The 26,649-nt window shown below is 24.6% G+C and overlaps 1 protein-coding gene across 5 annotated transcripts in view; it reads left to right on the top strand.

The window, feature by feature from the left end:
* Positions 1-26,649, top strand: part of LOC122507208 (protein dead ringer-like) — a 225,923-nt gene that overhangs the window by 158,276 nt on the left and 40,998 nt on the right. For all 5 annotated transcript variants that reach the window (XM_043619816.1, XM_043619815.1, XM_043619813.1 and 2 more), the window contains one exon: positions 13,434-13,506. In XM_043619816.1, the coding sequence (XP_043475751.1) occupies positions 13,434-13,506 (73 nt within the window). The remainder of the gene's footprint in view (positions 1-13,433; positions 13,507-26,649) is intronic.

The raw sequence follows: 26,649 nt of genomic DNA, 5'->3' as shown, positions 1-26,649 counted from the left end.
TTGCTTTTTTTTGAAATTTACTATTTTGCGGAGAGGAATTAATTTCAATTCGCAGCCGAAATTTTTTATTTCTAAAATTAAAAATTGTTTCGAATCGGAGAATTTTGCATCAGAGGATTTTGAGTCAGAGAATTTTGCATCAGAGAATTTTGAGTCAGATAATTTTGAGCCAGAGAATTTTGAGTCGGAGAATTTTGCACAAGAGAATTTGGAGTCGGAGAGGAGAATGAAGAAGTGGAAAATTATTTTCGAGAAATAGTTCAACTTTTGTTTTGTATTGTAATTTTGTTTTGGGAACATTGTATAGTAGTGGCTCGTTTTTTGATAAGAAGGACGCGTGCATTATATTGTAGTATATAATGTGCGCGACTACGAAAATGAGTTGGTTCGATGCCAACGACAACAAGCGTTATACAAGAATTTCCACCCCCATCTCGGGTTAATTCTGAAACGTTTGGGAATTTTGTAGCGTTTGTTATTAGACGAAATGTGACAAGATAAATTCGTATCAACGAAATGAAGCCGAGCAAGTATTCAAATAAAGAGAAATATTTTTTTTTTAGAAAAAAGACGAATTATTTCTTGAAATAATTGAAAAAAGAGGTTTTTTTTTTGGTAGATTTATCTTCTTGATTAATATTTCCTTATTTATCCGAAATGATATTTTAATTTCTATTTGCAATTTCTAGGGGGAGGAAAAAAAGGAATTGAAAGCTTTCGGAAAAGGACGCACACGCAATTTCTGTGGATGTCTCTCGGAAAATGAAGAGTGAAAAAAAAGTTGACGAGTCGCCTCTTTCTCTCTTTCTCTGGTGGCATTTCGATAGAGAGAGGGGTCGGGATTTTATGCCCGTAGCTGGAAATATTAAATCGCACCTAAACACGCTTTATGCTGGCCGCCCAATAATTCTCTATAGTGCCTCTTTTTTTCCAAACGCTGAGTGGGAGGCGAATGTAGTTTCTTTTCATCTTCTTTATTTACCTTCTTCATCTCCCCCTTTTTTTCCACTTCTTCCTTTCTATTTGGTAGACATTTACATCTCGCTGGGCGGTCTAATGTTCATTTCTTTTTTTCTCTTCTTCTCTCCTCCTAGACAACTTGACGATTTTGTCTTTATCTCCTCTTTCCGATGCATTTCCCCTCTTTTGATATTATAATAGAAAACCACGTGAATTCTCTGAGATTTGAATTGAAATTTATACACAAATATACATTCGGTTCATCGACTAAAAAAATATTTTTTCCATTCTGTATATTTTAATACTTAGTTTTCGTTTCATTTATACGTAAAGGGAGAAAGAAAGAAATTCCATTTAATATTCTAAATGGAAGGGAAATAATTGTTAAACTATTTTCGAATTTTGATATTAGAATTCTGGGAGAAAAGAAATTTTAATGTCAAAAAGAACTAGTTTTTTAATTTAAAAAATAATAATAAATAGCGCGTGTATCTTGAACAAATAAAGTCTGAAAAATACTAAAAGAGAAAAATTTTTTTTTCATCTTTAAAAAGCGTATCTATGATCGAAGATGGCCTTCTTCCACAGGGACAATGAGAGTGAGAGGACTCGCGGCGCAGGATGATAATAGTTTTGCGGTGAATCGAGGGATGTTAATAATTATTGTAAGCCGCTGGTGTCTGTGGCTTCGGAGAAAATAGAGTGGTCTCAAATATATAAGAGTTCTGGTGGGCAATGAGCGAACCGACAAAACGATCATCAAGAGAGAAGGAGGCAAAGAAATAACTAGAGAAAGAGCGAGACAGAAATTACCGCTCACAAATTCTCATTATTGGGACAAAATCAATCGGCTTTTATTCCAAAGATATCGTTTCATGGAAAGAGAGAGAGAGAGAGAGAGAGATAATCCGGATGAGACTCTGGGGAGACACTCATCGTTTTTGAAGAACGCTTCACACTTTCACCCCCGGCTAGACTCTTTTCATCTTATGTCCATTTTCACTTGGCGAATTGAATTTCTTTTCAGAAATAATTTAGTTTTCCTTCACTCTCCAAATATCCCAATCTAGAAAATCTACAAACTGAAAGAAAAACAGATCAAGTTAATCAGATTAGATCTCAAAATCAATTTATTTACTTCATTACTAAATTACTATTAATATTATGTATTTTATTACTAAAAATTTCTTTTATCCCAAAATTGAAAATTGGGAGAAAAGAAACAATTTTTCTAGGAAAGAAAAAAATTTGTCTTTTTTTCAGGGAAAAATCTGTTTTTTGATATTTAAATGCACAAGTTAACCACATGGCAGAAAAGTCTTTGCCAAGAGTGTAGGTCATGTTTAGACACACGCGAATGCGGTTATATGGGAAGAAGAGGAATAAACGAAGAAGAAGCGCGGACACGCGAGAAGCGGCTGTCACTTGTCATATAATTCTTAGCTTTAGCACTCGCACGAGCCCCGAAGTCAAAGACGACTTTTTTTTCCTCTTTATTTCCCTATACCGTAAGGAGAAGTTGCCTAGAGTTTGCCATAGGTGCCAGTTATGACGTGTTTTTACCCAACCAGACGTTATTATCCATCTCATGCGAATTCTATTTGTCAGCCACGTGTACGATTACCACGTGTGTCACTTTCAACTTCTCTCTCGCTCTTATTTTCTCCCTAGACATCTAAATTCAAAAAATCAGTAATGAAATTACAAATTATTTTCCAAATCAGGGTGGTAACAAGTTTCAGTTTATCAATTTTTCTTGACAATTTACTGACATTAGAATTATTTTCTTAATTTTTAAATAAAAATTTTTTAAATAATTTCAAAATCAAAATTTAAAAAATCCACTTATTAAGTACAAAATTAATTATTATTGTTTATATTTTCAATACAATTTTAATAAAATTTCACAAAAATTGAATTGTTTTCTAAAATTTTAATAAATCCTTCGAAAAAATTCAATTATTTTTATAAATAGTAAAATTCTTCGCAAGAGTTGAATTAGATTTATAAATAAGTCAAATTCTTTGCAAGAATTCAATTATTTTCAAAATAATTTTAATTGAATTCCTCGGATGAATTCAAATATTTTTAAATATTTCCATAAATTTCAATTATTTCGTAAAATTTTAATAAATTCTTGGAAACAATTCAATTATTTTTTTAAATAGCAAAATCTTTGCAAAAACTTCAATTATTTTTATAAAATTCTTTGGAACAATTCAATTAATTAAAAAAATTGTAAAATTCTTGGCAAGAATTCAATTCTTTTTGTAAATAAAAAAAATCCTTCGACAGAATTCAATTCTTTTTGTAAATAAAAAATATTCTTCGCAAGAATTAAAATATTTTGATAAATAATAAAATTTTCCAAATGAATTAAAATATTTTCATAAAAAAGTAAAATGTTTCTGAAGAATTCAATTAGTTTTAAAAATATTATTTAAATTCAATTATTTTCAAGATTTTCAATAAATATTTATTTATTTTTAACAAATATGGTTTCATCAAATCTGATATAAAATTCTTCGAAACAATTCAATTTTTTTTTTAAATTGTCAAATTCTTGGAAAGAATTCAATTATTTTTTTAAATAATAAAATTCTTCTGAGAAATTCAATTATTTTCAATACAATTTTAATCAAATTTATTTAGGAAAAAATTCAATTATATTCAAGATAATTTTAATAAAATTTCTCTAACAGATTTAATTATTTTTCAAAATTGGAATAAAATTTTTCTAAACAAAATTCAATTGTTCTCAAAAGTTTTAAATAAAATTCCTTGTAAATTTCAATTATTTTAAAAATTTTCAATTAACATTATTTGAAAAAATAATATTCTTTTTACGAAATTCAATGAAATTCTTCAAAAAAAATGTAATTCTTCACAAAAACTCTAATAAAATTGTTTCAATGAATTTAATTTTCTATGAATAATTTTAATATAATTGAATAGAAATATTATTAATTGCAATTTATTAATAAATACAATTATTTAAAAAATTTGAAAGAAATTCTTTATAAAATTTACTTACTTTCAAAATTATCAGTAAAAATTATTTTAAAAAACTCCATTATTTTCAAGAATATTGAAAAAAAATTCATCAAAAAAATTTAATTATTGTAAAGAAATTTAATGTGATTTCACATTACTCGTGAAAATAACTAAGAACTCTTTCGAGAATAAGTGAAAAATTTTATTGAAAATAATTTAATTCTTGCGGCAAGATTTTTATTAAAATTCTTTAAAATAATTTTTTTTTTTTTTTTATTTCGTCAGATCAAAAATTGTGTAATCGAAATTTTTCGTTTTTTCTGGGTCTTTGAAGGTCGTCTCGACGTTAAGCGTCAAAAAAAATTTCGGTTTCAATCCGAATTTCAATTTTTGTATTTTCAATTTAATGAAACAACGAGTTAGTTTCAAAATTAAATTAAATCATTTATCAAATTATTAATTATTTAATAATCAATTTGTTAGAGATTTAAATAATTGAATTTCAATTAATTTTTTGCAGGTAAAACATTGAAAGAACGTCGACTTGAAGGGGAAAATTGACACGAGAATTTGTGCGACTGACATTTATTTTCGCCTGGCAGTAATTAACATGGAAAAGAAAAGAAAAGAAAAGAAGAATTTTATATTTAGATGATGTTATCGAGATTATGGGACTAATTTCGCTTAGTTGGCTTATTCTAAAGAGCAAAAAAAAAAGAAGAATAAAAAAACTCTGGGCGATTGTTGGAGATAAATGGAGGAGGTCGTGATTGTCGTTGTTTACGCTTATGTGTAGCATTTCAAAGTCTATATACTATGGAGATTTCATAGAGGCATGAACACCAAGACGCCATGAATTTTCGCTGTATAATGATCATAATTACGCAGGCTATCTTTAATGCCCCTGGAAGCATGTAATGATGGTTGGTGGTTGGCTATTATGGCCGACTGTATAACGCGCGATCTTGATATCCTCACTCACATTTTCTTGCCAACAAAATGTCCGACGATTTTCTTCTGCCCCCACCCCCTCTTCGCTCTTGTTTTATCTTGAGGGGATCTTTTTGATTTTCCCTCTAAATCAGCGTCGACGCCAACTTCATGGACATTAGGAGAATTATTTTTCGATTCTCAGCGTCGACGCCATCTTCAAGGGACATCGAGAAAAAAATATTTTTCGACTCTCAGCGTCGACCTGAAGCTTTTGTTTTCTTCTTTTTTTTTCCTCTTCTTAGTTTGTATAGTCTGTAATTATATAAAAAAATTTTCCCGAGAAGCTTTAAAAAATAATTTTTATTATTTGGAACAAGGTGTTAATTCGTGTTTTCTTTTGTTAAATAACAGAAAACAGAACCACCCTGAAGGCCTTTGGTTTTCATGAGGAAAAAGCGTTATTTGCGCGCGCGGGCCCTTTAAAAATTAACGACCGGAAGTTGACCTCTCGCTTTAGCCTTCGACCTCGACTCGATAATCAAAGAGAGGCATTTAAAGAAGAGAAAGAGAGAGAGAGAGAAAAAAAATTATCTATCAAATTGCCACTTAAATAATTATAAACTATATATAGTAGAACGTGAATCGCCCGAGTCCGAATCTTCAATGTCAGAATAGCAACACGGAAATTTCACTTTATTATTATTATCTTCGTGAATTTTTTCCCTTCAAACTATTGCATGTATATATTGAAGAGGAGAACTTCGTGACCCGCGAGCATGGGAATGGCGGCAAGTTCCCGACCTTTTCATTCATTTTCTCGATTTTCTCATTTTAATATTGAAAACTCGGGGGGATTTTTCCGATTTTTTTGTTGTTATTTTTCATTTTATTTTCTTCTTGGTCTTTTATTTCGTAGGCTTCGCACTTATCTACTAAAACCTAATATTTACTACTTTTTTTACGTTATGCTGCTATTTGGGTACTTTTCTTAAAAGCTACTGATTCTGTTTTTTTTTTTTTTTTGAGAATTTCCACTACTTTATTCGCTAATACTAGAAATCAAAAATCTTCTCAAAAATTATAATCAAATTCTTTCAAACGATTCAATTATTTTCAAAAAATATTCGAAATTCAATTATTTTCAATATCAAGTATTTTTATAAAATTACACAAAAGAATTCAATTATTTAAAAAAAAATGGATAAAATTCAATTATTTTCATAAATAATAAAACTCATTGAAGAATTTCAATTATTTTTAATACTATTTTAAATTAATTAATTGAAAAATTCAATTGTTTTCAGAAATAAAGTTTTTCACAAGAATTTAATTATCTAAAATAAAATTTCCATAATATTTATTATATTTCGGAAAAATTAATTATTTATAACAAGGTTTACAAAATTCTTATGAAGAATTCAGTTATTTTCAAAAATAACAAAATTTTTCACCAGAATTTAATTCTATTTAAACATTTTAATAAATTTTTCGAAATAATTGTATTATTTATAAAATTCTACTCAGGAATTCAATTATTTTTGAAAATTTTAATAAAATTCATTGCATAGGATTTCAATTATTTTTAATACAATTTTTCAGGAATTACTCAAAAAAAGCAATTATTTTTAAAAATTTAATTTCAATTCCTCGAAAAAATCAATTATTTAAAAAAATTGTTTATTAAAAATTCTTTAGAAGAATTCAATTATTTACAAAAATATTAGAATTTTTCAGAGGAATTCAATTATTTTATTAAAATTGTTAGAAAGAAATCCAATTATTTTAAATAGAATTTTAATAAAGTTTTTTTTTAAATAATTTAATTATTCTTTAGATTTTAATAAAATTCTTCCCAAGAATTCAATTATTTACATTTATAATTTTTCGAAAAAATTCAATTATGTCGATAAATAAAAAAATTTTTCCTGAAAATTCAATTATTTTGAGGCATTTTAATAAAATTCTTTGCAAAATTCAATTATTTTCATAAATATCAATATTCATCATAAAAATTCAATTATTTTTAAAAGTAATAAATTTCTTTTTAGAAATTCAATTATTTTTAAACATTTTAATAAAATTTTTCGCAAGAATACAATTTAGAATACAATAGAATTTTCAAAAATAATAAAATTCTTCGCAGAAATTCAATTATTTTCAAAAATATTAGAATTTTTCACAGGAATTCAATTATTATCAAATATTTTAATTAAATTGTTCGAAAGAAATCGATTGTTTTAAATACAATTCTAATTAAATTTTTTTGAAATAATTCAATTATTCTTTTAGATTTTAGTAAAATTCTTCCCAAGAAATCAATTGTTTACATAAATAATTATTTGGTAGAATTCAATTATGTCGATAAGTAACAAAATTATTCTCGAAAATTCAATTATTTTGACGCATTTTAATAAAATTCTTTGCAAAATTCAATTATTTTCATAAATAACAATATTCATCATAAAAATTCAATTATTTTAAAAAGTAATAAATTTCTTCTTGGAAATTCAATTATTAAAAAAAATTCTAATAAAATCGTTCGCAAGAATAGAATTATTTTTATAAATAATAAAATGCTTTTAGAAATTAAATTATTTTCAAACAAAAATTAATAAAATGCCACACAGACATTCAATTATAGTCAAAAATTTGAATTGAATTCTTTGTAAAATTTAATTATTTTTAGAAACTTTTCGTAATTCAATGATTTTCAATATCTACTATTTTTATCAAATTTCCAAACAGAATTCAATTATTTAAAAAAAATTTTGTTAAAATCTTCGTGAGAATTCAATTTTTTTCATATGGATAATAAAAATTTCTCAGGAATTCAATTATTTTAATTAGAATTTGCATAAAATTAGTCGAAAGAAATTAATTATTTAAAAGTTTTTATAAAATTCTTCGCAACAATTAAATTATTTTGATAAATATTTAAATTCTTTCATGAATAATAAAATTCGTTGTAGGAATTCAATTTATTTATCAGAATAAGAAAAAAGTTAATATTTTTGATGGCAATTCAATTTTTTTAAAAATATTCGTTAAAATTCTAAGCAAAAATTCAATTATTTTCATAAATAATAAAATTCATCGCAGGATTTCAATTATTCTATTATTATCAGAATAAGAAAAAAGTTAATATTTTAGATGGAAATTCAATTTTTTAAAAAAAATATCCGATAAAATTCTAAGCAAGAATTCAATTATTTTCATAAATAATAAAATTCATCGCAGAATTTCAATTATTCAACTATTAGCAGAATAAGAAAAAAGTTAATATTTTTGATGAAAATTGGGGAAGAAGTCAGGAAAATAAAAAAAATAGAATTTTTGTCAGTTTTGTAAAATGTCTAAAAATGAGTTTTTTTGGTCGTCGAAGTTTAATTTTTCGATAGCTACATTTTTACTACCTTTTTTTTTAGTTTTTTAGTAAAAAAGCTACTTTTTGCTATTTTTTTGAAATTAATTATCGAGTGCGAAGTCTGTATTTGTTTTTTTTTGAAAAATAACATATTTTTTTTCTTTTCTTTTATTTTTTTTTATTTATCTTCTTTTATTTGTGACGTCGTCGTTTTGAGAAATTTTTGATACGCTCTTCTTTTTCTTTTGCGCAATTTCGAAAAAAAGCGAATGAAAAATAATTTTTCATTATATTGGAGAGTATTTTTTTTTTTTTAAAGTAGTTTGGAAAAAAAATGTTGCCAGCAGGAAAGCAGAGTTGGTTTTTTCTTTTTTTTTTTTTTAATGCGTCCCGAGTGCGTTGAGCGAATCGTGTGCAAGGATCCCTTTCAGCGGCACACGTCGCTAGTTTTACGAGCAATAATTATCGATGCGCACAACTCTTCCGTAGTATTCGCAGAGATTGAGATATGCCGCTCTCTTCCGGCTGATAACGAGTGCTGATAACCGGCTGCGTTTTACCCCGTGTACGCCGAGGCAAATTGGTCGTCGACTCGGGAGTCGAGGAATACAATATACGTTTTATAATACCCACTTATACTCGATACAAACTTTTTTTTTTCTTTTTTTTCCCTTGGTCGAAGATAAAAAAAAAGAAGTTGTAAAGATCAAGATCGAATCGTTCAGGAAAAATAGAAAAAAATCAGGAATTTTTAATTTTTAGTTTTAGAATTTTGATTTTTGGTGAATTCAACAATAATCAAAATTCTAGAACTAAAGTTTAAAAATTTCGAGGCTGACGAGTTTCGAGGGTGGAGAAAGTTTTGTGAAAAAAAATTCTATTTGAGCTATAAAAGCAATTATTTTATCCAAAAAACGTTTTTCGATCTACGATACAATAAATTGAAACGTTATAATTTGTAGATTTAAATTACACTTGGCGGAATTTAATAGTCTGAGAGTAAAGACGTATGTCTTTGGTTTTTTTTTTCTTTTTTGCGTCTTCTCGATCTTCTTCACATACTTTTCATTCGTCAGTTCTCTATCTCTTCAAACGGTAGATCAATCAATATATATTTCATCCCTTTCTGTCTTGTTCTTTTTTTTTTTGGATTTCTGTCTCAGTTCTCCTCTCTCGTCTCTCTAACGAGCTCATCGCTCGCGAAACTAACGAAAGGTACACGGGGGGAAAAAAAAGACGGAAAAAAAACTCCTTCAAGAAAATGGTACAAAATGGCCCTTGAGAAATGTTGTTCTGAACGCGAGGGCGTTGCCATGAAAACTTGAATGGTATATACGGATAAATGATCGGACGATCACGATCCTGCTGACCCGATCATTTCTCAGATCCGCCTTCGACTAATTGCATATGAAATGAAAGCGGACGATCGATCTGTCTATTAAAAATGTGTCTTGAGTCTAGACGCACGATCGAATTTTTGAAAATTCGATTTTTGTTTTTTGATATTTTTCTTTTTTTGATAATTTGAGGAGATTTTCTAATCTTTCTTTCTCTCTTTTATTTTTATTCATTTTTTCTTACTCTAGTAATTTTTATCGGTTTTATTTATTATTTCCAGTAATTTCCTCAGTTTTTGTAAAATTATCAAATTGAGACAAAAAACGAATCAAAATGTTGCTTCGCAACACTTTTGATTCGTTTTTTGTCTCAATTTGATAATTTTACAAAAACTTTGCACTTCAAAATAATAAAAGTTATTTTTTAATAATTTTTCTTTATATGTTTAAAATTTTCAAATAATATACTGAAAATCATTGAATTCTTCGAGAATATTCAATTATTTTACAAAATAATTGAATTTTTCACAGGAGTTCAATTATTTAAAGAAAATTTAATAAACTCCAATTCAAGAATTCAATTATTTTTAAAAATAATGAAATTTTCGCTGGAATTCAATTATTTCAAATACAATTTTACTTAAATTCCAGGGAAAATTCAATTATTTAAAAAACTTTTAATAAAATCCAATTCAAGAATTCAATTATTTTTAAAAATAATTAAATTTTCGCTGGAATTCAATTATTTCAAATTCAAATACAATTTTAATTAAATTCCAGGGAAAATTCAATTATTTAAAAAACTTTTAATAAAATTCTAATCAAGAATTCGATTATTTTCAAAAATAATGAAATTTTCGCTGGAATTCAATTATTTTAAATACAATTTTAATTAAATTCCAGGGAAAATTCAATTATTTTACAAAATCATTGCATTCTTCAAGAAAATTTAATTATTTTACAAAATAATTGAATTTTTGACAGGAGTTCAATTATTTAAAAAACTTTTAATAAAATCCAATTCAAAAATTCGATTATATTAAAAATTATGAAATTTTCGCTGGAATTCAATTATTTCAAATACAATTTTAATTAAATTACAGGGAAAATTCAATTATTTTATAAAATCATTGAATTCTTCGAGAAAATTCAATTATTTTAAAAATAATTTTTGTAAAATTCTTCGCCAAAATACACATATTTTTTGAAATTTTGCAAAAATACGATTTTTTGCAGTAATAATAAATTTTTTCGCCGGGATTCAATTATTTAAAAAGGTTCTTAATAAAATTCTATAATAAAATTCTTATTAGGATTTCACTTATTTTCAATACAATTTTAATTGATTTCTTCGAAAATTTAAATTATTTTTAAAAATCTTGTAAAAATTTCTACGAGAAAATTCAATTTTTTAAAAAAAATAATTGAATTTTTCGCAGGAGTTCAATTATTTAAAAAAAATAATTGAATTTTTCACTTGGAGTTCAATTATTTAAAGAACATTGAAATTCAATTCACTTATTTTTAATACAATTTTAATTGAATTCTAGGGGAAATTCAATTATTTTTAAACATTTTTTAAAAATACTTTGAAAGAATTCAATAATTCCCTTTTTTTAAATTTTACAAAATTTCAATTATTTGTAGAAATAATAAATTTTTTCGCTAAAATTCAATTATTTAAAAAAAGTTTTAATAAAATTCTATTCAAGAATTCTATTAATTTCAGAAAATGTAATTAAAATTGTATTGAAAGTAATTTAAGTCTTGAAAAGATTTTTATTAAAATTCTTTAAAATAATTTAATTGTTTTGAAGAATTTAATTCAATATTCTTCAAAATAATAAAGTTTATTTTAAACAATTTTTACCGATAACTTTCAAAGTGAGTAGGTAAATTTTATAAAAAATATTTTTTAAAGTTTTAAAAATAATTTTTTTAAAGTTTTTAAAATAATTGTGTTTATTATTAATGGTAATTAACGATTTTCCTGTTAAATTTATATTAAAATTATTCAGTAGAAAATTAAATTCTTTTAAACAATTTTATTAGAATTTTTGTAAATATAATTATATATTTTTTTTAAAAAAAATTTCATTAAATTTCGTAAAAATAATGTAATTTTTTAAAGAATTTTAAGGGAAAATTTTTGAAAATAATTGAAATTTTATTAAAGCTTTTGAAAATAATTGAATTTTAATAATGACTTTAAAAATAATTTCTCCGAGACATTTTATTATTTTTGAAAATAATTGAATTATTTTGGAGAATTTTATTATTTTGAAAATATTTTAGCGAAGAATTTTCTCTTATTTTTGAAAATAATTCATTTCTTGCGGACGATTTTACAATTCATAAAAATAATTGAATAGCTTCGAAGAATTTTATCTAAAATTTTGAAATAATTGAATTTTATTAAAAATTTTGAAAATATTGACTTTAAAAAAAAATTTCATCAAAATTGTTGAAAATAATTGAGTTTATAATTTATATTAAAATTCTTAAAAAGAATTTTATTTACTTTTACTATTTTTTTTTTACTATCGATTTTTAATTAGACTAAATTAACTAATAAAATTTTTTATTTCTATGTTTTTTTTATTTATTTGTTTTTTATTTTTTGCTTTTTATTTATTTATTTTTCTTGTTTGATTTTTTTGAGCTGTGAGAAATCAAGGAAAGAGTGATAGTGGTTTGTCGAGCAAAGCGTTTAAGGGATGGGTATCGTATTATAAAAGCAATTAGAGGTTCTCAGATTAGATGTAGCACATCGTACATAACAAATATGATAATATGCCTTTGCAGTGTGTGTGTTGCCTCAAGGGTTTCTGGTCCTTCAGCCAACGTGTATTTGTGTATAAAGAAAAGAGGGATTCGGTCTCTCAGGCGGGTTAAACGGTATCATTAATAATCGGGTCTAACTAATCTGTCTGTCGCTATGAGCCACAGTCGTTTCACTTCTGTTTTTATTAGCAATGCACTTTTTTAGATAAAATATTCTGTTTCTTCAACTTTTTTTTCTCCTCAATATTCTATATATTATTCATTTTTTTTCTTCGTTTGCACACGCGAAAAAAGTACAATATTCGAAAAGTGCAAAAAAAATTATTTTTTTGCACTCTTCGAATAATTGTGCTTTTTTCTTATTTTACACTCAGTAGAAAATTTTCTTTTGAGGAAAAATAATCATTTTTTTGTTAACTTTGCACACGAAGAAAATTTTTCTTTGAAAAATAAAAATTGAAAAAAGAAGAGTTTGAAATTTGGGAATTTTGATAAACGATTTTTTTTCAGGTAGAATTTTCCTTTAATTTTATGTATATTTTCAGCTTAAGTATGACATCATTTACAATGTCGGCGACGGGAATTCACGCCCACGTTATTTCCAGCAGTTCACTGAATTATTTTCGCTACTATTAAGTTATTATTTTAGATGTCTGAATGATTGATTGTGACTGTTATATTTGTAGGAGAGATGTTTGTGTATTAAAATTGTTACACTGAAAGAGAGAGAATTATTCCTTTTAATCCAAAGGGAATAATTTTACTTAAAAATTATTTCAAAAATTTATTTTTATTTAGAAAAAAATTAATTTTCATTTGGAAGAATTTTTACATTTGCTTCATAATTTTTTTAAATTATTCAATTTTTGCGAAATTGTTGTTTGTCAGAAGATTAATTTTAAAAATTGATTGTAAGAATCAATTTTTAAATTTCTAGTTGTGAGAATTAATATTGTAAATTAATTTGTAAATAAATTAATTTTGTAAATTTTGAATTGTGAGAATTTTTTATTTTTACTTTCGACTAAATAATTAACACTTGTTTTTCTTTTATTTTTCAGTTGTACGAGATCAACAACGATCCGAGCAGAAAGGAGTTCCTTGACGATCTTTTCAGTTTTATGCAAAAGAGGGGTATGTTTTTACAAAAAAAAAATTTCAGAAAAAGATATTTTTTCCGTGTAAAAAATATTCTTTTTTATAGCTTCTTTGAGGGAAGAATATTTAGAATGTTATAAATTTTTCTTCGTCAACGGTTTTTCATTGTCTTTTAATTCAGTAATTCTTATTATTGTTGAGCGCAAATTATCTAACTACATATTTTGCTTTGGAGCAAATAAACAAAATTTATATTCAAGACATGTGACTGAAACGGTCAAAGACACGTGTGTATCCGCGACCCGCATTACGTTTCCTGCACACGTGAATTATTTAAGTTATTCAACACTTAACCACGTGGGTAAAAGGTTTCGATAATTCTATACGCATCTGCTGGAATTTTAAATTAAATAGAGGAAATAAACAGAAGCGTATTTCCGTTCATGTCTTAGTAATAATTAGAAAGAATTTTTTTTCTCCTCTTTCTTCTTTTTCTTCTTCTTCTTCTTTCGGAAATATTTATAAATGCCTGGAAAATTTTTTTTCGTATTTTATTTTTGATTATGAGAATTTGGTTTCGTATTCTTTTGAGTACGTTCGATTTTGCAAATTTATTTCTGTAGATTATTTAAAGAAAATATTCTACACAAAATATTTTAATTAAAATATTTTTATCAAAATATTTTAGACAAAATATTTTTAAATATTAAATTAAATATCAAATTAAATATTGAATTTAATATTAAACTGTGAATTTCAAGTTTAGTATTTTTGAGTGAAATTAATTTTGAAAATCTATTTCAATAAATTTCAACAAAATATTAAATTAAATAATATGAAGTTGAATAGTAAATTTACTATTAAACTGAATATAAAATTTAATATTTTGAGTAAATTTAATTTTGCAAATCTATTTCAAAAACTTATTATTTAATAAATCCTTCGAAACAATTCAATTATTTTTATAAAAAGTAAAATTCTTCGCAAGAATTCAATTAATTTTATAAGTAATAAAATCCTTTGCAGGAATTCGATTATTTACTAAAATTTTAATAAATTTTTCGAAATAACTCAACTATTTTTATAAATAGGAAAATTCTTTGCAGGAATTAAATTCTTTTCAAAAACATTTAATTCAATTATATTTAAATTAGAATTTGCATAAAATTTGTCGAAAGAAATTAATTATTTAAAAGTTTTTATAAAATTCTTCGCAAGAATTAAATTATTTTTATAAATATTTATATTCTTTCATGAGTAATAAAAATTCGCTGCAGAAATTTTTAATTTATAAGCACAATAAGGAAAAAGTTAATATTTTTGATGGAAATTCAATTTTTTTTTAAATATTCGATAAAATTCTAAGCAAGAATTCAATTATTTTCATAAATAATAAAATTTAAATAGTAAAATCCTTTGCAGGAATTCAATTATTTTTAAAACAATTTTAATTGAATTCCTCTGATGAATTCAAATATTTTAAAATATTGCCATAAATTTCAATTATTTTCTAAAATTTTAATAAATTTTTCGAAACAACTCAACTATTTTTATAAATAGTAAAATTCTTCGCAAGAATTGAATTATTTTCATAAATTTTTTTTTAATTCTCTTTAAAATTTCAATTGCTTTCAAAATTTTCAATTAAAATTATTAATGAAACTCCATTTGTTTAAAAAAAATTGTCTCTAAAAAGTATTTTCCCTTGAAAAAAATCTTTTTTTCTATTTTTCATTGAGAGAATACAAAAAATAGAATCAGAAGGTAATTTTTGATCTCAAGAAATAAAAATTCAATTGCACCCCGCTTGAAATAAGCTAATTAATTAAAATTTCTTTTTTTATTGTTTAGAGAGTTGTTACAAATTGGATTTCTGATCGATATTCGTTTTTACTCGTAGCTGGCGGGCCAATTGCATTTTGAGACGATGAGATGAAGGAATACGTTCCGAGTAATGTGCAAATACGTCAAAATCAGTCACGCGTTGTATATATATGTGTGTCTGTACTGGCTTTTAGATTAATTTAACGATGTTCGATATAAACGAGCAAGTGGCAAGTTAGCAAGGGACCGGAAACGTCGGCCTCTAATTATAAACATGGCGACTCGTCCATCAATCAACTCGCTAGGAGAAGTCTCTCATCTCATTCTTTCTCTCTCTTTAAATTTTCGCGCTCGTAACACAAACTTTGTGTTTTTGACTCTCAGACTGATGCTATTATTGTCTCTCCGTTTTCTTGACAATAATTAGAGAGGATTGGATCAACTGTCATCGTCTTTTCTTCTTTTTTCAATAAAAAAAGAAAAAAAAAAATGAGTGACGAAACAATTGTCCCTGATCGTACCGGAAATTATCTCGTATTATTGGAAGGAATTTTTTTTCTGCTTGGAGAATTTTAAACATTTCTAATTTTACAAGTGGAATAAATAGTCGAATCAAATTTTTTCCTATAGGAAAATTAATAATAGAAAACATAATGTTTCGAAAGTTCGAATGAACGAGATTTTATTATTTAAGTTAATTTATTACTAATTTATCTATTGAGATTGAAATGATTAATTTGTGAATTTGTTCTTAATAAGGAAAAAATAATTGTTTTGGTGAATTTTCTGTTTTTAGAAATTGGTGGAAAATTGGGAGAAAGAGAGCGAAGAAAGAGAAATGTTTCGACGAGACTGGAGAGATAAAGTGCTTGATAGTTGACACAAATTGGTGGAGACTTGAACTAATACAGGATGGGGGTTGATGAATGACCTTTTATATGCGTGTTTCATTGGCGCGTCGACATCGCGGGGCCTTTATATGTTCCTTTAGCGTTGAATTATAGTACACGGGTCTCTCGTTGGCACAATAAGCAGCCCCGTAGGGGGTACCATTCCTCTCTTCAGACTCACACCTGATGTTACTGTATAAACTTCTGCTTCACTCTCTCATCGCTTCAAAATTTTTTCTTTTTGTCTTTATTTCTTCTTTCGCAAAAAAAGACAATTTTTTTGTTTTTATTTTCCTCTTTCTTTCTTCTTTTGCAAAAAAAAGACAATTTTTTTGCCTTTATTTTCCCCTTTCTTTCTTCTTTTTCAAGAAAGACAATTTTTGTTGTCTTTATTTTCCCCTTTCTTTCTCCTTTCTCAAAAAAGACAATTTTTTTTCTTCTTTTGATTTTCTTCCGAAGAGACAAATTTTATTTGTTTTTGGAATTTCTTTCGAAAAGTTAAGTTAAGGAAATTTCTTCTTCAACATTCGCAAAATTATTGAAATCGTCGCTTACAATTTTGTCAATCTCGGCTGTTAATAAATCTGAAATTGAGATAATTTCACGTCTTCTTTGAAATTTGAAAGGAACAATATTTTTTTTACAATTTCATACTTTATTTAAATTTAATTTAAAAAAATAAGTAAAATTAATGTTTTTTATATTTAATAAAACAATCTATGTTCTATAGTAATAATCGTTGTATTCTGGAAATCTGCTTGCAGTTTGAAGTCAGTTGTTGTTTGCTTTTTTGTTTCCTAACTTTTTCAATAATTTTTCATATATCAAATAAGTATTTTCAATGTTAAAATTAATGTTTTGAAAATCATTGAATTCCTGCAAAGAATTCTATCAAAAAACTTGAAATAATTGAATTCCTTAAAAGAATTTTTTTATTTAGAAAAATAATTTAATTCTCGTTAATAATAATTATGTTAAAATTATTGATAATTTTAATTAAATTTTTTTTGAAGACTTTCTTTGGATTTTTTTTTTTAAATAATGGAGTTTCTTTAAAAATTTTAATTAAAAATTTTTTAAATAATTGAATTTTATGAACAATTTCTTTCAAGTTTTTAAAATAATAGTGTATGTTAATAATTGAAATTAAACATTTAATTATTGAATTTCATTAAAATTTTAGAAAATAATTGAATTTTTTTGAAAAATTTTATAACGAATTAAGAAAAAAATTGAATTCTTTCGTGAAATTTTCTTGAAAATAATTGAATTTCTGCAAAGAATTTTACTCTTTATAAAAAATTGACTTAATTCGAAGGATTTATTAAAAGTTTAGAAAATAATTGAATTTTTTCGAAAAATATTATTAAAAATTATTTAAAAAATTGAATTCTTTCATGAAATTTTATTAAAATTGTATTAAATATTTAAAAATAATTGAATTTATTAAAATTTTAGAAAGTAATTGAATTTTGAATTTTTTTGAAATTTTTTATTACAAATTAAAGAAAAAATTGAAATCTTTCGTGAATTTTTTTTAAATAATTGAGTTTTTGCAAAGAATTTTACAATTTATAAATATAATTGAATTGTTGCGAAGAATTTATCAAAATTCCAGAAAGTAATTGAATTTTGAATTTTTTTTCAAATCCTTTATCACAAATTAAGAAAAAAATTGAATTCTTTCGTGAAATTTTTTTGAATATAATTGAATTTTTGTAAACAAATTTACAATTTATAAATATAATAGAATTTTTGCGAAGAATTTATTAAAAGTTTAGAAAATAATTGAATTTTTCCAAAAATATTATTAAAATTTTAAAAAATGAATTCTTTCATGAAATTTTATTAAAAATAATAGAATTAATTACAATTTTAGAAAGTAATTGAATTTTTAATTTTTTTTGAAATTTTTTATAATAAATTAGTAAAAAAATTGATTTCTTTCGTAAAATTGTTTTGAATATACTTGAATTTTTGAAAAGAATTTTAATATTTATAAATAAATATAATTGAATTGATTCGAAGGATTTATAAAAATTTTAGAAAATAATTGAATTCTTCTAAAATATTTTATATCGAATTAAGAAAAAAACTCGGAAAAAATTGAATTTTTTCGTGAAATTTTTTTGAAAATAATAGAATTTTTGCAAAGATTTTACTATTTTAAAAAATAATTGAATTGTTTCGAAGGATTTATTAAATTTTATTTATTTTGTTTGAAAATAATTGAATTTTTGCCAAAAATTTTACAATTTGTAAAAATAATTGAATTCTTACGGAAGAATGTTATTGTTCAATAAAATAATTGAATTCTTGCGTAGAATTTTATTAAAATTTTTTATTTTAATAAACATGAATAATTTATTAGTGAATTAGTTAATAATTAAATTTTTTAAAAGTTTGAATCTAAAATTATTTAAAAATTCATATTTGAAAATAATCCTAATTAAAAATAATAAATTAACATTTTTCGTTGAAAAGAATAATTAGACAAAACTAATATTCTTGACATTGAATAAAATTTGTGAATAAAAAAATTATTGATAGAGACAAATATTATAATTATAATAGAAAAAAATATTAGATAATTAAAAAAAATTAGATAATAAAAAAATATTAATAATTAATTTAATTACCAAAAAGATAAAAGAAGAGGAGACTTGATATAAAGAGAAAGAAGATGAAAAATATAGTTATACGATATTAAAAAATAAAGTGGACGTATAACAGGCAGATATCGCTTGCTTACAAGTTTTTATTATAATAATAATAATGTAATGAAAAGTCGAACAAGAGTCTATATCGATTTGAATGAATCGCGATCAGCGAGGATCATATAATATGTATATATAGTTTTATTTATTGACTATATTGCTTGCTCGCACCTCCAAACTGTTTTTTAAACTCAAATGGTTATAAATCTCAAGCCGTTTAATATGCAAATTTGCTTCTCTTCTCTATATACTTCTCTCCCTCGTATCTTTTTTTCGCTTCTCTTCCTTTTTTTTACAGCATGGCATTTGTATCATATAAGATATTAATGCGAAAGAATGCTATTCTTAACACTTTGATTATTGAGAAAAATCATCTCTCTCTTTTTTTCTCTCTCTCTATCGATATCTGATTATTAATTTTATTAAATCCCTCAAATCTCTCGCCGAGAATCGAAATTTTGATTATAAAATTGATTAAATTTATATACAATCAAATATTTTTTGTTTTTTATTTATTGTAAATTTTGTCAGAGAATAGAAAAAAAATTACGATTTCAATTTTTTCTGAAAGAAAAAGAATAGTTTCCTATAGTTGAATTTAATGTCAGGAAAAATAATACATATTTTGAAAAAAAATATCCGTGGTAATAAATTTTATTGATATATTTTATTGCAGAATTATTTTTCGTTACAATACAATATATGAAACGATAAGACTTAATTGCATGAAATAGATAAGACATTAATTTGCTATTGACTCGAGCGATATTGCAAATAATTTGTATAAAGAATAACAAGTATGTTTTCTATTTTAAATTAACATTCAAATTAAAATTACATTAAAAATAAACTTGGCGGAAAATTATATAATTTTTGCAATAATGGAAAAATTGTACGAATAAGTATTTTTTTTTAAATTTTATTCAGGTATTTTAATTTTCTTTTTAATATTTTTATTTATGTATTTATTATTTAAATATTTGTATTTTTTCTTAGATTTATTTTTATTTTTTTTATTTGTAATTTTTTAATATTTGTATTTTTTTCTAAATATTTTAATTGAATTTAAATACTTTTTACTGTCGAGAGAAAAAAAAACGGAAAAAAATTCAGTTCGTATAATTAGAGGTTCTAATTAGAAAATAATTTTATTGCCCTAAATAAATTCGATCTAAAAATAAAAGAATTCAGCAAATTCTTATTCTCGATATAAATAATATTTCGTGTGACCTTGTCGTGCATATGCCGAATTTAACGGTTTTTACGTTACTCATTATGTCTCTGTAGATTGCCATCTTCTTTAAAAACAAATTATCCTCTTTTTTCCCCAGAAATGATTTATTATTCCGAATTTTTATTCCCATTTGCAAAAATGTACAATCTGCATTTCCAATTATCTGACGAAATTTCGACTAATTAATTAATTATTCATTACGGTTGCTCTATTACTAATTAGCAAATTGTCATTAATACTATTTTCGTTATTATTTTTATTATTATCATTATTATTACTTTTATTATTTTTATTTCAATTCTTTTATCAGTTTTATTTTTATGTTTTTGTTATTTTTTTGTTTTGTTTTTATTTTGTTTTATTTTTTTTTTATTTCCTTTTTTTGGTTTTATTTTTATTATCACAGTATTTATTGTAGTGTAAAAAAATTGTCTTAACTCTCGAATTAAGTAAGAAAAAATATTCAAATTAATAATGTAAAAGAAAAACGCACGTAATATTGACAAGAGAAAATTTTATTTTTTTGTAAATCAAATAGGAAGAGGGGCCGAAGGGTTTTCGTCTAATTTTGATATGTTTACACAGTGAACATGTCACAACATTTATCGGCGTGTGTTATACATCACTCGGGGAAAATTGAACTAGAGCCCTTCGTGTCTTAGGCAAAGTGCCAACTCATCAGTTATCATGCAAGGCTGCAGTTATTTCGCGGCCCAAAAGAAACAAAAATTCTTATAGAAAAACATTTTCTTCTTCTCGTTTTCTCTTTAACAAGATTGAAATTTAATTAAAAACAAAAAATTACTCGCAGAAATTAATTAAATAATAACAATTATTTTATTCACAAATTTTTACACTGAAATATGAAGAATATTTATTTTTTCCAAATAGTAATTTAAAGGTGATTTAAAAAAATCGTTATAAATTGTTTATTAGTTATTAATTTATTCTTTTTTCGATTTTCAGTTACGACAATGCAATTGGGAATGACTATTTAGGAATAAAAAAAGAAATTTGTTGCAGAGATAGATATTGAATATAAATATATACACACGCGAGACGGCGTTATTGCTCACGCCCGGAAAGTATTTTCATTAACTATTCATGGCAAAAAATGAGGAGAGGGAGAGAGAGAGAGAGAGACGACGTGATTTGCAGTGTTCACTATATAATACACTGAAAAAGAAAAGAATTTTTCTCTTTATTATTCAGTATTTTGTGTTGTAGGCACGTACCATACATATTCCCCTCACCACCATTTCGATAACTGCATGACGGCACGGCATTGGCAACTACTTTATAAAGAAAAGAAGAAAAAAAAATTGTTGACTTCATTTCGTTACAACGATATAACAACGTGAGCTTTTGCTGCCTATAATGCAATTTTGTTTCTGCGGCAAATTTCCTCCCCCAAACAAGTCACAGAGCAGGCGCGCTTTTAAATGCTTTCGATTTTTATATTCGTATATATATATATTATAGCCAAAGCGATATATCTTTCAAGTGTTTTGCCGCATGTTGGTATATTAAATGTTATTATAGGAACTTGACAAAAATAAATTTTTCTTTAAGGAAAAAAAGTGAAGTCTTAAACAAAACTCTCGAGCTATTTCATTATAGTTTCGCAATATTCAATTAGGACTGTAAATACCTTTTGTAAAAGTGGATTTTATTTTTAAAGTTCAGTTTTACGGTTTATTTCGAAATATTTATTTTAAATTCAATTTGAAGTTTTTTTTTATTTTGATCTAAAGTTTCTGGATATACATTTTTTCTTTCTTAAATAATAGAAAACGGGAATTTTTCACTTTATGAACTTAATTTTATATTTAATTTTTAGTTCTAATTTTTAAAATTAAAAATACAGAAAGTAATTTATTTATCGACGTTTTCAATTAGATTTTATAATTAAATTTTTTCAATTAGATTTCAATTCAATTTTTTCTGTTCCAATTCGATTCAAATTGAATTTTTTTAATTAAATTTAAATTCAATTTTTAATATAACAAATTTTTTCATAATTAGATTTAAATTTAGTTGTTTAGGAAAACGAAATTTTTAAATTTTAGGAGACAAATTAGTGGAATTGAATTTTTATTATAATTGATATTGTAGTGAGAGTGAGAAATTAAATTCAAACTAAATTTAAAAAAAAATTCCATTAGATTTCAAATTATTTTTAAAAAAGAAAATTTTTCAAGATTCAAATTCGATTTATAAAGAATAACATTTTTCAATATTAGATTCAAATTCAATTTATAAAGAATAAAATTTGACAATATTAGATTCAAAATCATTGTTAAAAAATTTAATTTTCTCTGTGCAATTCAAATTTGTTTTAAAAAATTAAAATTTCTCAGTGACATTAAAATTTGTTTTAAAATATTAAATTTGCTCAGTCAAATTCAAATTTGTTTTAAAAAAATTAAATTCTTCAACATTTGGAGAAAATTGAGAGAAATTAAATTTCTATGAATTGAAATTGCAAAGAAAGTGAGAAATTCGATTAAACTTCAATAATTAAGAAATAAATTTCTTTAATTAGATTAATATTTAATTTTTAAAAAACGAAATTTTTCCATTAAATTAAAAATCATTTTTGAATAATAAAACTTTAAATTAGACTAAAATACAATTGTTTAAAAAAATAATTTTCTTTATAATATTTGAATAAAAAATGAGTGAAATTGAATTTTTGCTAAATAAAATTAAAATCAGAGAAAAAAAACTAAATTTTTCAATAATATTCAGATTTAATTTTTAAAAAATCGAATTTTCCAATTAGATTGAAATTTAGTTCTTAAAAAATCTAATTTTTCAAAAAATTTAAATTTAATTGAAAAAATTTGATGTTTTAAAGAAAAAAAACCAAATTTTTCAATAATATTCGGATTTAATTTTGAAAAAATCGAATTTTCCAATTAGATTGAAATTTAGTTCTTGAAAAATCGGATTTTTCAAAAAATTTAAATTTAATTGAAAAAATTTGATGTTTTAAAGAAAAAAAAACAAATTTTTCAATAATATTCGGATTTAATTTTGAAAAATAAAATCCGTTCACTAGTTTTTCACTAGTTTTTCACTAGTTTTTCACTAGTTTTTCACTAGTTTATTGATTTCAATAAAATCGAATTTTCCAGTTAGATTGAAATTTACTTCTTGAAAAATCCAATTTTTTCAATTAAATTCAAATCGACTTGTTGGAAAATACCAAGTTTTTTAAAATATGAATAAAAATGAGTGAAAACGAATTTTTGCGATACAAAATTGCCATGAGAGTGAATAATTAGATTCGTGTTAAATTTTTCAATCAGCTTAAAATAAAATCGAAATAATCGAATTTTTCAAGTAGATTGAAATTAAATTTAATTGAAAAAATCGAAATTTTCCTTTAGATTGTAATTAAATTTAATTAAATACCAATTGAATTAAGAAATCGAATTTTTCAATTAGATTGAAATAAAACGTAATTGTAAAAATTGAATTTTTCAATTAGATTGAAATTGAATTTAACTAAAAAAAAATCATTTTTCAAAAATTTAGATAAAAATTATAATTTTGACGAATTTTTATTTATTTATTTATTTTTTTTTTTGTTGTAAATTTTGACGAATTGAATATTGCAATTGAGAGTGCGAGTTAATATATCTTGTTAGTCCACGGCGGGGAGGATTAGAAAGAGTTAAGAGATTTAAAGCGCGACATAATAGAAACAGATTCCTCCTAAGACTTCCATGAGTTATGGCGCGGACGGCTTGTGACGTAACGCGCTCATAAAATATCCCTATATAGCAGTGTAATCGGTGAGTCGAAACGATCTTGAAAAGTTTTCACGTTTAACAACCCTCTAAACACGCGTCAAAACAAAATATTTTAGCACATCCTCGAAATTTATCTCTTTATGTCCCGCAAGTCTCGCAAACACTGATTTATTCGAAATCTGTGAAAGGAAAAATTTGTGATCTAATATTGAAATTCGATTCTTTTCAATTTTTCAATTTTTCCTCTCTTCCGGAAAAAAATTGTTCTTTTTAGAAAATCAATTTATGGTTTTGCGAATATTTTTCGTTGACGAAAATTGCTTTTGTTATCCTTCTTTTAAATTTTGACTTCTGAAATTTTGTCCTCTTTCGATAGAAATATTTCCTTTGCAATTGATTTTTGAGAAATTTTTTTTCACGTTTTATATAAAAATTGACAAAGTTTTTTGTTGAGGGGGAAAGAAAAAATCTTCTTTTTCTGAAAAACTCGATTTTCGCATATTTAAATTTGCAAAATCACGTGACAAAATAAATATAATGAGTATAGAATTATTACGAGTAAAAAGATATACATTTGTGAACGTGTATAGCGCCCCTAAGGCTTGTAAGTAAAACATAAATTTATAAAGTATTTCGTTTCTTCTTTTTGATCGTCCATGAATAATAATATAAAACCTGTTTTTATATCATTAAAACAAGTTGGACTTGAATATTGTCAGTTCTTTTCTTCTTTAGAAATATTAATGGCATTTATCGCGCAGGAATTCGATGATATACTTTAAATCATCATCATCATCACTGTCGTTTTTTTTTCGTTTCGAAAATCCATTTCGAATTTTATTCCTAACATTTTGAGAATTTTAGTGTTTTTTTACAATTTTATTTTATTTTATTTTTAGTTCGTCAAAATTGAGAAATTTGGTAAATTTATCTTTCGAAATTGATAAATTTGGTAAATTTATTTTTCCAAAATTGAAATTGATAAATTTGTGACGCGCTCCGAAGAAGAAAAAATTGTGGATTGTTTGTAATTTGTCGAAATGAAAATTTGCTTCTTCGGAGCGAGTCACATTTAGGTACAAATATTTTGAATATAATAATTTTCCGAAAATTATAGATGATTTTTTTTGTGTTTTGCAGTCTAGACTTTTGTGAGGTGCGAGGATTCCTTTGTCTTGTCGTCGGTCAGTGCAGAAAAAAGAATGAAGCCGAGGAGAAAAGAATTTTTGTATAAAAAATAATGACGGATTTCATAATCTGCAGATTGAGAACAAAAATTCCGCCTTTAAACGGAAAGAAATCAGGGTTTAATTACAAAAACCCCTTTGGGGGACTCCTTTTTTTTCTCTCTCTACTTTGAAACAATGACACAAAAAAGTAGCGCACGAGAGGAGAATACCCTTCGATCATCTTAGATTTTGTATTTCTTCCGTTTTTCATCTGCCTGGAACACGCAATCCTTTTCTGCACTCTCTCTCTCTCTATCTCTCTCTCTGGTTATTATTGGTCAAAAGTTGAAAACGTTTTTCAGTTAAGGGCATAAACGAGCGCCACTGTAATCCTGACATAATCTCGGTTTTAAGGTCCTCTAAAATATAAAAGCAGCGGGCGTTCAAAAACAAGATAGAGATGAAGAGAATTTTGTGCGGGCAATTGATGTGGCTCCATCACGAGAAGCAAATTTCGCTTTCTCCACTTCCGAGAATTTGGTTTTTGACCCTGGTTTTACAAGCGATCCGTCAAAGACATCCGTCGCTCACAATGATTTCGATGACTGGACATCGGAGGAGATCCGCCCCATCGAGCACGACTGTCTGGTCTCTCTCTCTCACTCGCTCACTCACTCTTCTGTCGATCGTTATTGGGGATTTTATTTTTATAGCGGTCTCGCCAAGATATTTATGAACTTGGTTTCTTTTCTTCTTCTTCTTCTTCGCGCTTATGTCGACTGAAATCGTGCCGGAAATTATTTCGACTTTATTCGCAAAAATTAATACAGTTGTTCTGAAAAATATCGTCTCTTGTTTGCAACCAATTTGATTTGAAAATGAAAAAATCTGCTCGGAAAAAGGAAGTTTCGAAATTCATGCTTCGCACTCATCTACTAAAACCTACGATTTACTACTTTTTTACGTTAAGCTACTATTTTGGTACTTTTTTTAGATTTCAGTCACAAAAAGCTACTATTTCTATTTTTTTCGAAAATTTCCACTACTTTAAATTCGCTAATAGTAGAAATCAAAAAACTATTCTCAAAAATTATAATCAAATTCATTACAGAGATTCAATTATTTTCAAAAAATATTCAAATTTCAATTATTTTCAATATCTATAGTATTTTCATAAAATTTCGCAAAAGAATTCAATTATTCAAAAACAAAAAAATTGATAAAATTCATTCAAAATTCAATTATTTTCATAAATAATCAAATTTCCACAGGAATTCTATTAATTTATTACATTTTCAAAAAAATTTGGAAAAAATTAATTATTTAACAAAATTTTTATACAATTCTTCTTCACAATAATTCAAATACTTTCACTAATAATATTTTTCATAGAAATTCAATTTTTGAAAAAAATAATAAAATGTTTCTGAAGAATTCAATTAGTTTTAAAAATATTATTTAAATTCAATTATTTTCAACAATTCTAATAAAAAATTCTTCGAAACAATTCAATTTTTTCTATAAATTGTCAAATTCTTGGCAATAATTCAATTATTTTATAAATAATAAAATTCTTATCAGGAA

The sequence above is a fragment of the Leptopilina heterotoma genome, unplaced genomic scaffold, assembly GCF_015476425.1.
Source record: "Leptopilina heterotoma isolate Lh14 unplaced genomic scaffold, ASM1547642v1 Lhet_45, whole genome shotgun sequence".
Taxonomy (NCBI): Eukaryota; Metazoa; Arthropoda; class Insecta; order Hymenoptera; family Figitidae; genus Leptopilina; species Leptopilina heterotoma.
Note: the sequence above shows the minus strand (reverse complement) of the source record. Positions and strands in the feature narration are given on the sequence as shown.